General features: G+C 39.6%; 1 protein-coding gene across 1 annotated transcript; it reads left to right on the forward strand.

Moving 5' to 3' along the window:
- Positions 1 to 6,491: 6,491 nt before the first annotated feature.
- LOC139933950 (monocarboxylate transporter 13-like) lies at positions 6,492 to 15,895 on the forward strand. The gene is made up of 5 exons (XM_071928197.1): positions 6,492 to 6,590; positions 8,875 to 9,094; positions 11,589 to 11,732; positions 12,853 to 13,800; positions 14,464 to 15,895. Exons 2-5 carry the CDS (start codon positions 8,899 to 8,901, stop codon positions 14,637 to 14,639), a joined length of 1,464 nt encoding a protein of 487 aa, XP_071784298.1. The 5' UTR covers positions 6,492 to 6,590; positions 8,875 to 8,898; the 3' UTR covers positions 14,640 to 15,895.
- Positions 15,896 to 16,248: the final 353 nt, after the last annotated feature.

A 16,248-nucleotide genomic window follows, 5' to 3' on the forward strand; every position in this document is an offset into this window, starting at 1 on the left:
TCTTTTGAATTAACTGTCTTGGTGTGAGTTTTTGTGTAGCTCGATCTATCTGACCTCTTAATAAGAATAATAATAATAATATAGCGCAATTTACAGTCCATGCACTTTACAATAGTGCCCTGGTCATTGGGTCAATAATATTCCTTAATTTGTTTTCAGCTCCCTGGGGAGTATACAGCCCTGAGCTGCCGTGGTGCTCGAGTTGCTTTTTCATACACATAATCTACCCCTACCCTCGCAGGTACCCATTTATACCCCTAGGTGAAGAGAAGCAATTATGGTAAAGCATCTTCTTGAACCCACACTACTATGGTTATAGAGTTTCTGTAAAACAAATTGATTGATTCAAACTCTCTCTGATTCCGTGAAAATTCCTTGAAAATCAACCAATCTTTCCAAGATGATTTGAAAAATCCCTACCCCTACCGTTGGAAACTTCACCCTGTTGAATGAAATTATAAATATCTCCCTAATAGTTGTGTACAAAATCTCCCCATTGCCGATTCAAATATTGACAGCTCTGTTGAACTTGCCTATAAAAAAGGAGACGTTGACTAAAATAGAGAGGTGTTTGGTTGACAAACAACATCGTCGTGAGACTGGCTCTTTGATAGTTGATTTCTAAGTTGATAAATGTCTCCATATCAAATACCATCATGTGCGCAGAAAAAGTTAGCTTCAATATTAATAACAAACTATAATGCCAGCCTACACACTACTTGTTGAAAATCACTATGGTTAGCGTTGGAATTATTATAATTTGACAATAAAGGCCGTACAGTTATTGACTAGGCCTGATTATTTTTCATTAGGGCGTAGGTGATGAAACTCGTAAGTAGTGGGTGAAGCCATTTATATCACACAAAGCAATATTGATTAATTCATATTGAAGGGGGGGGGGCTGACGAATCGGGCGGGTGGGGGAGGGGGATAGGGCCTGTTCACCACGAACAACCAATCCCACGGCAACGACCCTGCCGGTTTTTAAACGTACGTCCAAGACCTCATACCACTCTTTTATTCCTTCATTATTTATTTATTTTAAAAACACAAGACTGCTAGACTTGTTCGGTCAAAATGTAGCATTGTTTAGGCATGTTGAGGCATGAGTTATTTGTCTACATCGATAGCTTCAGTGCTCCTTTAGTGTGTAGCCTTTGGGCCGACCCCCTCCCCGTCTATTGTTTTCACAAAAGCTATTGTCTTTACGCACAACCGCTTCATTGATCGAATCAGGGTCAAGTTCGTTGAGCGACAAAGTAATTCAACTGAAAGAGGTGTTGTCATCCATGACCTCAAGATACTATAGCAGAAATAGTCCGCACATTCCCTGTTACAAGCAATTTACATACAAGGATGCCAGCAATCGTGCCACTTAAAGGCAGTGGACACTATTGGTAATTACTCAAAATAATTATTAGCATAAAACCTTTCTTGGTGACGAGTAATGGGGAGAGGTTGATGGTATAAAACATTGTGAGAAACGGCTCCCTCTGAAGTGCCATAGCTTTTGAGAAAGAAGTATCTTTCCACAAAATTTGATTTCGAGACCTTAGATTTAGAACTTGAGGTCTCGAAATTAACCACTAAACGCATGCAACTTTGTGTGACAAGGGTGTTGCTTTCATTAATATCTCGCAACTTCGAAGACCGATTGAGCTCAAATTTTCACAGGTTAGTTATTTTATGCATATGTTGAGATACACCAACTGTGAAGACTAGTCTTTGACAATTACCAATAGTGTCCACTGCCTTTAAAGGCACTGAACATCTTTGATGTTTGTCAAAGACCAGGTTCTCACTTGTTATATTCCAACATATGCATAAAAAACAAATCTTTGAAAATTTTGACTCAATATTAGTTAGCGAAATTTCAAGAGAATAATTAAAGAAAACACACCATTGTTGCACAATTTGGCTTGAGGCATGAAATCTTGAGTGAGAAATTACCACTTTCTCAAAAAGTATAGTTTTTTTTCAGAGTGAGCCGTTTCTCACAACGTTTTATTTACTATCAACAACTCTCCATTGCTCTTTACCAAGTAAGTTTTATGCTCACAATTATTTTGAGAAACAACCAATAGTGTCCAGTGCCTTTCATAAACAAATTAAAATTATTATTATTTTTTTTTTTTTTTTGCAAAAATGAAGTTTATGTCGTGAAACGCAGAACAGTCGCGCACAGCGTCAACATTTGAAGATTTTGTGTACAGTTAGAAACACAATAAATTCACAATTATTTTCTAAACATTAAAAAGTAAAGATTCTCTTATTAAATGAACGATTTTTTTAATAACAAGTATCCGTGATACATTCGGTGAACATCTTTTTAAATTGTGTTATCTAAGAAAACCGAAATGGAGTTAAATATAATATTTTCCCCCCTTTTTCCATTTAATATAGATTGTTTGATCATGACGTTTTTCAGATTGTGGATTTCAAACGGACTATTCTTCCAGTGCGTGGACTCCGGAAAGTTTTCAGCGATATTTATCTCAAAAATGCGACCACCGTTTGAAATGAACAATTTAGTTTCATATATAGTTTAAACCAATCAAACAGTTCCCAAACAGCAAAGGTGTTACTTTCCATTTAACTTTTCATTTCTAAATTTAACAACCATAAACTCTAAATTTAACACCAATAAGAAGAATGTCAATAAAACAGTTCTGAGGTTTCTATGCTCAATTTGGAGTGATGATGGAGTACATCAGACACCTTTAGTCCGAAATGACGCAGATTTTTTGTTTATTTTGTTCACCTCAAATAAATTTCACATGTTATTGTTTTGTGTTGTTTTTGGATGATCACTCGTCAAGGGAACTCAGTGAACTCTCACACGGAGATATACACGCCCGGCTGGCTCAGTCTCGCATACAACGTCTACGATTATGAAGTGCACAAATCAATAAATTCTTATTCGAAACCGAGACGACAATTCTTATTCTAGTCGTAGCTTGGTAGGATTCGAACCCACAGCCTTGTGATTGCAAGTCCTGGGTAGGAGCTACTCTTGGACCAACATCAAAATTATAGCAGTTCTAATTCTAGTCATTGTGAAATCAGCGGTTAGCTTGGTAGAATTCGAACCCACAACCTTGTGATTGCAAGTCATGCAATCTACCACTGGACAACAGTGAGTCTACAAATCAAAATAGTAGCAGTTTGCCTCAGCTTTCATAGACGCCCCTCCAACTTCCTTGGCAGTCTTATCATTCAGCTCACACATCTTGTTGCCTCCCTGACTTGGACCACGCACATTGAAGGAGCGGCAGAGCGGCTCATCACGGCACGCCGAACCACAAGCAATCACCCCCTTGATGGGTAGCTCTCCGATGACATAACCGGTCAAACATTGGCTCAAGACGCGGCCAGTATCTGCAAGTGTGGTGCAGTACATATCTTTGTCTGGTGGTGGTGGTGGTAGTGATGGTGTCTCACAGATAGCGTTGTAGGATCTGGTGCACGGAATGTCCGCCCAGCGTCCATTAGCTCCACTCCTCATCCTGGCGCAGTACCGGGTAGTAGCCGCGTCCCCTTCACCGTAATTCTTCTCTCCCTCGGCCCAACCGTCATAGGGCACGCCATCGTGTCCAATACAGGACCACTCTCCATCAGAGCCTTCCCCCTTCTGGCAGCCGATCCAAAAATCATTCCCCCCCAACCCTTCTCCGGTCACCATCTTCCACACGGTATTTTGCTCCGTCTCGGTATTCAACACCACTAAAACACTACCGAAAACTTTGCACTTTTCGTCTGCCTGCGTCCAAGTTAGTTCCTCTGCCATAATAATATGATAGCATGACATTCCAACTTGCATCCAGTTATTTTCAGAGGGGCATCTATCTGTCCAAATTGACGGGACAAGTAGTAGTAGATGGATGCCCAATAAACGAAGAGCAACACTTTTAGTTGCCAGTGCCATAACGACTCCGAATTTGTCCAACTCTCTTGGCTGACAACAAGACCGCATCTGCCGAACAACCTCCGGGCTCGTGCACCATGGCAACATAATTGTGCATTGATAAGTGACGTACCATCCCAAAGACTAACAACGAAATACCTTGGAGTTTGGTGTAAACAAATTAATGGTGGCGTTGCTGATAAGGGTGGTACTAGAGACAATAAATTGTATTTTGTATCTTTCAAAATGAGCTATTGTCACATGGAGAGGGGGGATTCGAAGGCCTGCCATAAAGATTTGAAAACGGAAAAGTCAAATCCTATACAGATGACACTCAAGCTGTCTTATCCATAGCCCCCCCCCCACCCCACCCCCTTGTAATACTGAAAGCATTACTTTAAAATGTATCCGTAAACTGCACATGATTGCATTAATCAGGCACTGCCCTTGGTAATTTTATTATTATTGTCAAAGACCCTCACTTGGTGTATCCCAAACATAACCAATTTTGGACTCAATAATGATGGTCACTAGAAGTTGACGACAGAGATTATAGTCAACAAAGAAAACAAGGCTTGCTGCACACATTGTGTGCTTTCAGATCATCAGATGCGTAAAATATGCTTCAGAACTCGGAAGTCTTTTTCAATTGTTGTGTGAGATCAAACATTACTTCAGAGGGATAGAGCCGTGTCTCACAATGTTTAATAAACTACCAACAGCTAGCTCTCCATGTTGCCAAGTCAGCTTTTATGCTAACAATATAATTTAGTAATATTATCAATAGTGTACATTGGCTTTATAACACAGCATACACGTCAGATATAGACTCCATTAAGATAATATCACGAGAGTGGATTATGGTTATTGTCTCCATTAACTTGTTTCTTAATTGCTTCCCATAAAAATAAAATAATAATAATAACACTGCTTCACTTGAACGCTTAAAGGGACACGTTGTCTTTTGATTTTGGCGCTTGATTTCTTTTGAAATGGGTTTGAAATAATGCTTATGTATAAGGCGAAGTAGTACACATTCGTTTTTGTTTTTGTTTTAATTCTATAATGTTAAGATATATACACTATTTAGAATTACTTATAAAAACTTCACAGTCGTGTTTTTGAAAATCCTGAGAGGTTTGTCCACGCAGGAAGAATATTCCCTCAAAAAGACACAATCTGAGAAGCCGCGTTACTCGTGTCGTCAGCTTCTTAGATTCAAAGGGCATACAAATTGATTTTTCACTACTTTGAAGTGAAATGTTTAAAAAAAAAAATGCTTTGTTATAAATATTATTATTATCGAAAGCTGCTTTATTATGTAGCCTTCCAAAATCAAACCAGAAGTTGTAATTGATTTAATTTAAATAAACTGGACACCTTTGGTGTTGTCAAAGACCAGTCATCTCACTTGGTATATCTCAATATGCACACACATGTCGTTGCTCAAGTTGCGAATAATAATGAAAGAAGAAATACCCTTGTCTCACGAAGTTGTGTGCTTCCAGATGCTTGATTTCGAGATCTCAAAATCTATTCTGAGGTCTCGAAACCAAATTCGTATAATATTACTTTCTCTTTCGAAATCTACAGTACTTCATAGGGATCTGTTTCTCACAATGTTTATTCGTTACCAAGTAACGTTTTATGTTAATGGTTATTTTTTGAGTAATTACCAATAGTGTCCAGTGCCTTCACGGGGTTATATTATTTATATTGCTACTTTTAATGGCAACAATAGGCCCATCCATTAACCATAGCTTCATGTCACAATAAAAAACAAGGCCTAATTGAACAATAACTTTAAAGTTGAGAAGGGTTGTGGCTGAATGCTCTTGGGCTATAAATTAAGGCAATGATGATTACTTTGAAAATCCATGGCCGCCGGGCATCGTGAAGTAATCACACAATGCGCCAAGTACCGATATGCAACTATACGCTCTAAACTCAGGGTTGGAATCATTGATGCATTTCTTTTATATATAAATGAAGTCCTTATGGGAATGGGATCAAGTCTCCGATCCTCATCAGTTACAAATAATATTGTAACTTGCCATTGTGTTTAATACCCTTCAAGTGCAATAATTGTCAACATCCAAAAAAAGATGGCGTCTTTTGCACATCTTTCGGTTCACTCACAAGAGCCACCATTAATTACCAAAAGACATGTGTCTTGAGTCTGGTTTCCATAAGCTGGGATGTTAGTGGGATATTGGTGACGTCTGGATGACGGTGCAAGGTGCAAAGTGAACGAAAATAAAGATAACAGAAAAGTGCACTATCAGACTGGATTTATAGCATCCTTGAGACAGCCATCACCAAGGCAAAAAGGGGGGGGGGTTACAAGCAGCCTATTGAGTCCTCCCCTCACCCCCGCCCCCGAGGCGGCAACGTTTATTATTTTCTATGCGGGTTAGATTTTCCAATGTTCAAGACTTCGAGTTTTCCCTGATGGTAAAACAAATTCAAAAGAAGTTTTAGCCACCCTGGTTTCCGGATAATTATTCATCATTTTTATCGACATTATCGTTAAAAAAATATTTGATATGGCTTTCTTTGTAGAGACAACAGAGGGCGCTAGTTCACACCCGCAAATCTTGGATTTCTAAAAAATTTTGTAAAAGTTGTTGCCACTGTTTTCTGCATGGACTCCTGGCTGGAGGTTTCATCTATAATCCTATTTATGGTAAGTGTATGGTAGGTTATTGGGAATAGTGTTAGAGACAAATCAATTTACTCTTTGAGTGTGTTCTGTGATTGCATTGTTCGTTGTTCCGATCTTCCTTGGGAAATCCATCTTCCATCCACACGGCACGGACCATCTCCTGATCCTTGGACAAGTGTGACCGTGATGCGAGCCATCCCATATAATAAAGCCATGCCCATACATAGCCCTAACCCACGAAAAAATTCCCATTGAAAAGAAATAATGGGATAATGGGATCCCATTGAAAATGTTAATGGGATTATCGGGATCCAATGGGATTGACAGGGGATCCCATTGAACCCCATTGAAACGATGGGATCCCATTGAATCCCATTCAAAATATCAATTCAATGCCAATGGGACTCAAGAGTCAAATGCGAGTTTTTTCTTGGTAGGTAATACAATTACAATGGACCATTTGTGGAAACGAGTGGGGGAAATGGAAAAGTTTCCGTATGGCGCCACCACTTTTTTATTCAAAATCAAATAATTTAGTATCTAATTTACCTCAATGAGATTTCCCTTTTTGTAAAAGTGGTGGCGCCATACGTACGGAAAGTTATCTGGGGAAATTGTTTTGGGTCGATACTGTGAAAAACCTCTTTCTACCCTTCTTGATATAGAATCTAATAATTTGAGGGATTTCCAATTTGAGGTTTATTTTGTACTGATAGTAGTTGTTCAAATTGTTTTTGTTCATATTTATTTCTCCTGGGACATATGAGGGCCAGGGCCCAATAAGCCTATTCGCTATTGCAGCTGCGCATGTCCGTTACTGCTGACAACGCAATTTGTTTATCATCCGTGACCTTTTGACAATAAACCCGGGTATTGTCAAAATGTAGAGCTGCTGAGCACAACAAATTAGCATGACAGTTCTTCTTTGATGAAAACAGGATTACCAACCGAATCCCAATGTGTTGCATATTGCTTGTTTCAGTTGCTGTTTGCCTATCCTGAAAATCAAGTGGAAATTTGTTTGGTAATCCGGTTTTTATCCAGGCAAAGATTTCAGGCTAAGCAAATTTTTCTGCTTAGCAGGTCTATGAAATTGGGCCCAGGAGGGGAGTGTCCCTCTGGTAACTAATACTAAATAGTACTGTTTAGTATTGAGACTTGGTTGGGGTTTTCTATCTTTACCCCCACTGTCGGGGGAACTGACCCTTTTGCTTGCTCTGTTTAGCATGGCTGGCCTGCCACCTGTAAGTGTAATTTACCTGTACTGTAGTAACCAGTGTGTAGGTATCTGCGTACCCCAGATGTGGGGCTACAAACCCAGTGACTTGGGCGCTAGATTCCTTTTTTCGAAATGTTGTTATTAGATGACCTTCAAAAAAAGTAATCTAGCGCCCCATTCACTGGCTCTAGTATGGATCCTAGTATGTATTTGCTTTTGTTGTCCCTTGCCCATATCAGGGTATATTGTCATGTATTTTGTTTTGTACTGTTTATGACAAAGAAAATTATAATAATAATTATAATCATAATCTTCATTTTAAATTCATGGGAAAGCTTTAAAAAAAAAAAGGCTTAAAGCCATTGGACCCATTCGGTACAGAAACAAAATAAAAGTTCACAGATTTACAAACAACTTACAGGGTTTACAGAAGGTAGTGGTGAAAGACTTCTCTTGAAATATTATTCCATGAAATGCTTTACTTTTTGAGAAAACAGTAAAACAATATAAATTCTCGATCAAATTTATAAACAGTTAAGTTCTAATAGCACCCACTCAGTGAACAAATTTTTTTTTCTTCTGAGTCTTTGTGGCTAAGCTTTTAAAATATTGAATGGAGCTGTACATCAGGCCTGTTAATTAAAACCATTATACACTTTCAGTAAACGGTATTGTCCAAGTCCCACACTTCGTGTTCACAACTTATATATAAAATAACAAACCTGTGAAAATTTAGGCTCAATCGGAGTCAGGAGAAAATAACGGGAAAACCCACTCTTGTTTCCGCATGTTTCGCGGTGTCATGACATGTGTTTAAAATAAATCCGTAATTCTCGCTATTGAGAATTGATATTGTTTTAATGTTTTCTCGAAAAGTAGAGCATTTCATGGGACAATATTTCAAGAGAAGTCTTTCAGCATTACCTTCTGTAAACCCTGTAAATTATTTGTAAATCTGTGAACTTTTTTTTCTTTTTTTCCTGTACCAAAAGTGTATAACGCTTTAATACTTGTAGTTAAAAATTAATTTAAACATTGCAGTGGATCAACTTGACAATAATTCATGAATTATTTTATTGTTTGCAGGCCGAATAAAGATTTTACTCCACCATGGCGAAGTATTCCGCAGACTCCGAGATTCACCACTGGCCTATTTTGTTGGCTTCGTGCATCACAACAAGTTTAACCCATGGAACGGCCAGCTCTATGGGCGTCTTCTACATCGAATGGTACACTGAGTTCCCAGAAAGCTCTGCATTGGTTGGGTGGTTGTCATCTTCTATGCTTGCTATGCTGTTGTGTTTTTGTAAGTAGATTATTAGTTATCACGCAAGCACAAGTGGAGTACAGAAAAATATTCCGCTTTCTGCGTCCCACATCCAACGAGGCCTTCGGCATTGTTGGGATGCATCGATATGGGACGAAGAATCACAAAGATCGAGTTGGATATGGGATGCCGACGCACTATATTTTTTGTAATCCTCGAGCCCACGTGTGATAACGATTTATCTTCAAGCAATATTCAAGCAACTAATGTGACGAAACAGCATTTGACACATTCGCTCTTTTTGCCTCATTCACTCTCCCGTCGTCAATCGTTCTGTTTTTTGATCATCTCAAGCCCCATAACCTCTTGAGCCACATTCCAAAGAAGTTTGGGGGAAAGGTCATTTGCTAACAGCTGCTCCTCGTTTGTGGAGTTTTGTTACTGCTGCACATACAAACCTAGTTCCTTGACTACTCTTGAATCTCGATTTAACACACATTAAATGTCTCTAGTCATTTCTGGCTCATTGAAATTGCATTTTCCATGCTTTTGTATTAAGTTTTATGTATCAAGTTTTGTTTTGTGGTCTTGTGTGCAAAATTTCATTTTATCACAGCATGAAAAAGAAAGATTGTATTTTCCTTTGTGCTGGTAACTCCTCAACTTGGGTTTTGTCCTGTAGCTTTAGATCTCAAGGGTCTTTCTCAAAATCTATTCTGTACCCACACATTTGTGCCAATTTCATTTTGATGTTTCACCCTTGCTTTGAGAATGGTGCCAAGTGCTCCAACCACCATAGAAATGTTTCTGGATTATGCTTCCTGTGTGGACATAACCAATACATATTTTGGGCAATATCTTAAAAACACTACCACCTTTTGAAATGAAATTATTACACCTGTTAGTTTGACTATTTAGCTATTTACATAGGATTAAAACAAAAGTACAATGAATACCTTGCCTTTTAGGTTCTGTCTTTGTAAACTTTGTGCACTATCTATAACTTGTTCTTTGTAGTTTTGTGGGTTTTAAAAGAGAATAATATAGTAGAATTATAAGTATTAACAGAACTGCTTTATGTGTATTAATCACTCGCCAACAATGCCCATGCTTATATTGATGATAATCGAACTCAACCCATACAACCCTCCTGGCAAACTCCAGGGGCGGATTGCACCAAGCGGTCTTAAACTGGTCTATGCGCTATAGCCGGCTAACTTGAGACGCGCTTAGACAGTCTTTAATTATAGACCGATTGCAATAGCGCGGTCTATAATTATAGCCTGTCTTAGTGTTTATGGCACTACATTTGTTAGTTGTAGATGATTTGATACAAATAGCTCTATAGGATTGGATTTTATTTTAGAAATAAACCACGGGAGGCATTATGATGATGAAGGTGATTGTATCGTAAACGTTTGTTACCAAAAGTAAAAAATGTTACAACTCACAGATTTGATATCCGATGATTCAAACCAAAGCAATAAGAACAATGCCGTACCGCCAGTGCCTGCAGAGTGCTAAGTATTATGGGACATTTGTTCGTATTTCATTATTTTTCACCGACTTATCTAAGACCGGCTTATTGCAACAGGCTTAATGACTGACTAAGCTAAGACCGTCTAAGGCAGATAGCCGGCTATAACTGACTGGTCTTAGACCGCTGACTAAAGACCGTTTTATTACAACCCGCCCCAGTCTTACAATTCTAGCCTCCATATTGAGCCCACATACCCAATCATTCATGGGGAGACCAATATTTCTCACATGATGCCCCAAGCTATGGAACAAATTGCCTGCACTATTAAAATCATCTGTTTCTTTAACCCAAATAACAAAAAACTTAAAACACATCTTAGCCTTGCTCAAGGCAGTCGCATTATTCGCTCCGCAAAGACGCCGCTGTAAACACACCCGTATACCCTGTGCGTGGTGCGTGCGATCACGCCGCACGACTCACCCGTATACACACTGTCACATCGTACGACTACTGTGCACATAAGTCATCCGCACTCGTACCACTAACCGCATGCGGAGGCCGTCAGGCCTGACGGCCGACGCATGCGGATAGTGTACGGGGGCATCGTGTCGTGCGATGTTACGCACAGTGAATACGGGTGGGTTTTTATACAGCGGCGGTCTTTTTTCGGAGTGAATAATTCGACTGCCTTGAGCAAGGCTATTCTCTACTACGTGTTCTGAATTTCTTCTTAGCTTTAGGCTATAGACCTTTATCACGGTGTGGCCATCTTGATTTTACTCCATTCCAACATTAACCAAACTATGGCTGGATAAAACAATAGTCTGGTGCCATGTTTGTACAATAAATGTTAGCATTCATTACTGTTATTGGAAACAGGGAACATGACCAAGATGGTGACAGCGTGATAAAGGTTTATAAGGCTTACCTTTCAATTTTGGTTGTTGTGTATCTTATTGTTTGTATTTAGCGCCATGAGCACTTTGATGAATTTGTGGTTTTCATCATTATTATTTTAATAATATTAATAACGATTGTTATTTATTTGGTTAGCTCCATTTGCAGGGGCAATGACAAGGTACTTCGGAGTCCGTCCGATTGTGTTTTCCGGGTGCTTGCTATCATGTGCTGGTCTTCTCATTTCATCATTTGCTCAACAATTCCATATTCTGTTCATAACAATTCCGTTCATGACAGGTAAATGTATTTTTTTATAACTTCAAATAAACCAGTTAAAGGCACTGAACGCGTTTGGTAATTGTCAAAGACATTTCTCACTTGGTGTATCCCAACATGCATAAAATAAGCCTGTGAAAATTTGGACTTAATTGGTCATTGAAGTTGCAAGAAAATGATGAAAGAAAAAACACCCATGTTGTACAAAATAGTGTGCTTTCAGATAGGAATAAAAGGCTTCTGGCCAAAAAAACTATGTTACTTCAGAGGGAGTTGTTTCTCACAATGTTTTATACTATCAACAGGTCTCCATTGCTCGTTACCAAGTAAGGTTTTATGCTATATATATTTTGAATAATTACCAAAAATTACCAAACGTGTACAGTGCCTTTAATGCACCCGCAGGCCTGATGCTTCACCGAGGCAACAAAGGCGGTTGCCTCCATGCCCCCTGGTCATTGCCTTTGTGCCCTTGAAATGGTCCAGTAGAAATTCACAATTACCACATCTAGGGTGACTTTACCAAGAAGAAAACACCTTGTTGCCCGTGCCCTTTCAGGCCTGCACGCTCACACGCTCTTCGAACATGTTTACTGGCCTGACACTAACATCAAAGACCTTGGGACATCACAGGCTTGTGGTCCAGTTTAATTTTGAGCTGTGTTGCACTAAGCATCATCATACACCGTACATGTATTTGATGAAATGTGCAAGCGTCCAAGGCTATCATTGGCTAAGAGTTGTGCCCAGCGCATGCACGTACGCACTTTCCCATCGTTTATCATCAAATATGGGGGATGATGATGCTTAGTGCAATCTATCTATTGTCTTCTGGATCTCAGATATTCTGTGGAGGATTTAAAAGTGGGGGGTGGACTCCAAACCCAATGTAGTCAACCAAGAGCTAGTGGTTCAACAAAATTAGTTCTGGGCTGGCCCGCCCAGCACCACCCATTGTGGCTACAATGGGTGGTGCATGGGTGGCCAGGCAATTTGGGAGTCGGAATGTACACACAAGGAATTGACTCTATAATGGTGCATTTTGCGGAGGTGCCTTAGGCGTTGTGCAATGGGTCATATTAGTAACTTGTGACTCGTTTTCAATCATCGAACTCTCTTGATTTGTTTCTTTCCTATATAGGTATAGGCTTTGGGATGTCATACTCTGGCGCCATCATCAGTGTCAGTGAACGTTTCCATAAACATTACGCGTTGGCTAATGGCATATGTATGACCGGAGCAAGTATAGGGATGGTCATCTTGCCCATCGTGTACCGCTTCTTGATCGACATGTACTCTTGGAAAGGGGCTATCATGATTTCCAGTGCAATACAATGTCATGTGATTGTCTGCGCAATGTTTATGAAGGAACCTGGAAAACAGAAACAAAAACCCGTCAGTCGGACTATTGCGACCTCGTCGTCTGGTGAGGAAGGCTACAGTCAGCTTCCAGGTGATGAAAATCGAAACATGCACCCAGGCAACGTCGCATGTTCCTCTACCACCAGTCAGGCCAAGCCGATGGAGGATTGCAAACTCACTAAGCAACACGAAGACAAGGAGATTGAGGTAGTATCGCAGGGCAGGTGCGGTCGGAGACTCACCTCGTTCCTAAACCACACCGGTATCTCCCTCCTTTGGACGAATCGAGTTTTCAGTCTCTTTATGTTGGTTATATTAACTAATTCCCCAACGTTTGGCATCACACTACCCTATCTCGCTGCTCAAGCCGAGTCGGTTGGCATCTCTGAGGTAAATGCTAGTCTACTTATTTCTATTCTTGGATTGGCCAGCATCCTGAGCCGTTTGACCCACGGTCGTCTCATAGATGCTCACGTAATTCAACCAGCGTACATCTACGCCTTCTTCATGCTGTTAGCAGCTACTGGAGCACCTATTCTTGCTGCCATTGATAACTTTGCTGGAATGGTGATTTGCACGGTGCTTATTGGAGTGTCAACTGGGGGCTACATTCCCCTACAGGCCACAATCATTCGTATGATCGTCGGAAAGGATAGATTTCCAGGAGCATTCGGCATGGGGCTTGTGGTTGTTGCTATTGGGAACATGTCATCAGCATACATTGGAGGTTAGTAACCAGCCCTTTCTCGTTTGTAATCATTTTAAAGGGGTTTCGTCTTCATGATCAAAGCAAACCTGTGGCTGAACATAGAATGTTGAACTTTCACCCACTTACAGGATGGGCTTGGCCTCCATCCAGCCACAAGCCTGCTTTGATCATTACGACACAGGCCCTTTAAGCAAGTCTTTCTGGGTTTTTTCTTGTTAAAGTTATTAGTTGTCATCATTATGTAACAGGCTATATTGTTGTTTTTAAATTCAGATAACTTCACATTAGTAGTGATGTATTAAGGTTGCTTTATCATTGAGTGTAGAAGATGACAAACAGGCCTGAGCGACTTGTTAAAGTTTACTACTCGACTAGTCGCAACTATTGTTTAATTCCCAAGATGCATTGCGACATTTGTTTGCCGCAGGTGCAATATAGTGAAATTCACGCTGAAAGGATTGAAGGATTGTGTCACTGATGTTTGATTGTGTTTGGTGAGTAGATAATGTTGTCTTGAATAGTCGATAATGACACAATTGGTTCGCCAAGCTGGAAGTCTTGACTATTTTTGTAGTAGTCATGGCAACTCCACTAAGCAACCAATAGTCCCCTGGGCTTGATGATAAATTTATTATAGTCTATATTTTGTTATAATCTTGTTATGGTTTTTTTCTGTGGCAGGTTACATGTTTGACGTGACCAACAGTTACAGTATGAGTTTCTACTTTGTTGGAATCGTAGCAGGAATTGCAATCTTCCTTGTACTCGGCATACATCTTCTATGGACAAAGTTGGTTAAAGATGACAGATGGCCGAGAATCAACAAACCTACACCGACGCAAGTTTCAGTAGAGTAACTATCTTTGGCTGTAATGACCTCTTGCACAGCATGGAACGCACCTTCGCGTCTATCATTTCAACCATTTGGGAGTCAATTCCTTTTTAGGGTATCAAGGTCGAGCGGTGTAGAGCGCCAAATTCAAAATCTGTTGTTAAGTCATTGGAGTGTGGGTTCGAATGCCGGTCGATGCTTTTCTATAATTGCTTCTCTCAACCCAGGGGTATTAATGGGTACCTGTGAGGGTACATGTAGAGGTTGATATTATGTTTGAAAAAGCCATCTAAGCGCATGGCAGCATGGGCTGTATATACGCCACAGGGAGCTGAGAAAGATTAAAAAAGGAATGTTATTGGCCCAATGACTAGGGCACTAATGTAAAGCGCATTGATACGTTTATTGTAAAATGTGCTGTTTAAGAACTAGTTATTATTTGTGTGCATTTTTACTCGCTAAACAATAATAATAAATAATATGGCAGACATGATAGGTGCGCTTTGTGTTGTTCAAGGGGTCAATTACACACGCAGTTGCCTTAGAATTCTTGGAGGTAGAATCTGTTTATGAAAAGTGTTTACTACTTTTAGCTGGATCTGTTGTAGTAGATTGGCTGATCTCTTTCAATCAAATCAATGGGGTTTTCCCAATGTGATTTTGGAATTAAATTAGACTTTTCTAGTGTAATGTAAGACATTCGTTTCTCAAAGTTGAAGCAACTCTATTTACAAATTGTATACAATTCTGTAAAGCACTAATTCTAGGAAACATTTTTGAAGTTTGTAAGCAAATCACAGTATAAGAAGATAAACCATGTTCAAAACTCCTTAGGGAGAGGTGTTAGCTCTGAAAAGAATGCGTGTGATCTCGACGTTTCTGACGGTATATTCCATCTTCAGTATGTGCGTCTTCAGTAGAACGTCGAGACCACATCGATTCTTCTACGAAAACCAACACTTCTCTCAACGTGTTTTTTACATGATTGTACCAGAAAGTACATAGTTTTGTGTAATGATCCGCACAACTCGAAAGCTTTATAAACCTCACTTATTTTTGTAGTGAATTCAACTCAGTATGAATACCGCACGCACAGGGAACTTTTTTGAACTGAGCATTTGCCTAGCAAACGAATGTATTTAGACTTATTTTGTTTTGTACATGCAAGGGAAATTGTTCGTAGCAGCTGCGTATGTATGTAGAGAGTGTTTTATTCCGTCTTCACCATACAGTGCTTTAACCAGATATTTTCGAACCATCACTTGTGCCTTTTTTGATGTCATTGAGGGGGCAAGTTGGGGGTGGGGCAAGGATTCTGTGAGATGGAGGGGGTGGGCCCATTCTCCCTCTGTTTGTTACTGATTGTATTCGTGTTGAATATAGAGACAAGGTAATTTAAAAAATGCATTGAAAAACTTTAATTAGCAAAAGCAAAAACCAAAGAACACATTATGACCATTATAACGTGACAACACCTGTGCTTTTTATTTAATTTCCAACATTCCAAGGGTGCAAAGTTCATTGTAAATACAATGAGAACTGTGACCAAACAAAGATTATTATGCTGACAACTGTCAGTTGACAGCATAGCTCTTGTCCACTATAGCAACAACAAACATTGGATGTTGACATAA

This window comes from Asterias amurensis, chromosome 2 (assembly GCF_032118995.1).
Source record: "Asterias amurensis chromosome 2, ASM3211899v1".
NCBI lineage: Eukaryota > Metazoa > Echinodermata > Asteroidea > Forcipulatida > Asteriidae > Asterias > Asterias amurensis.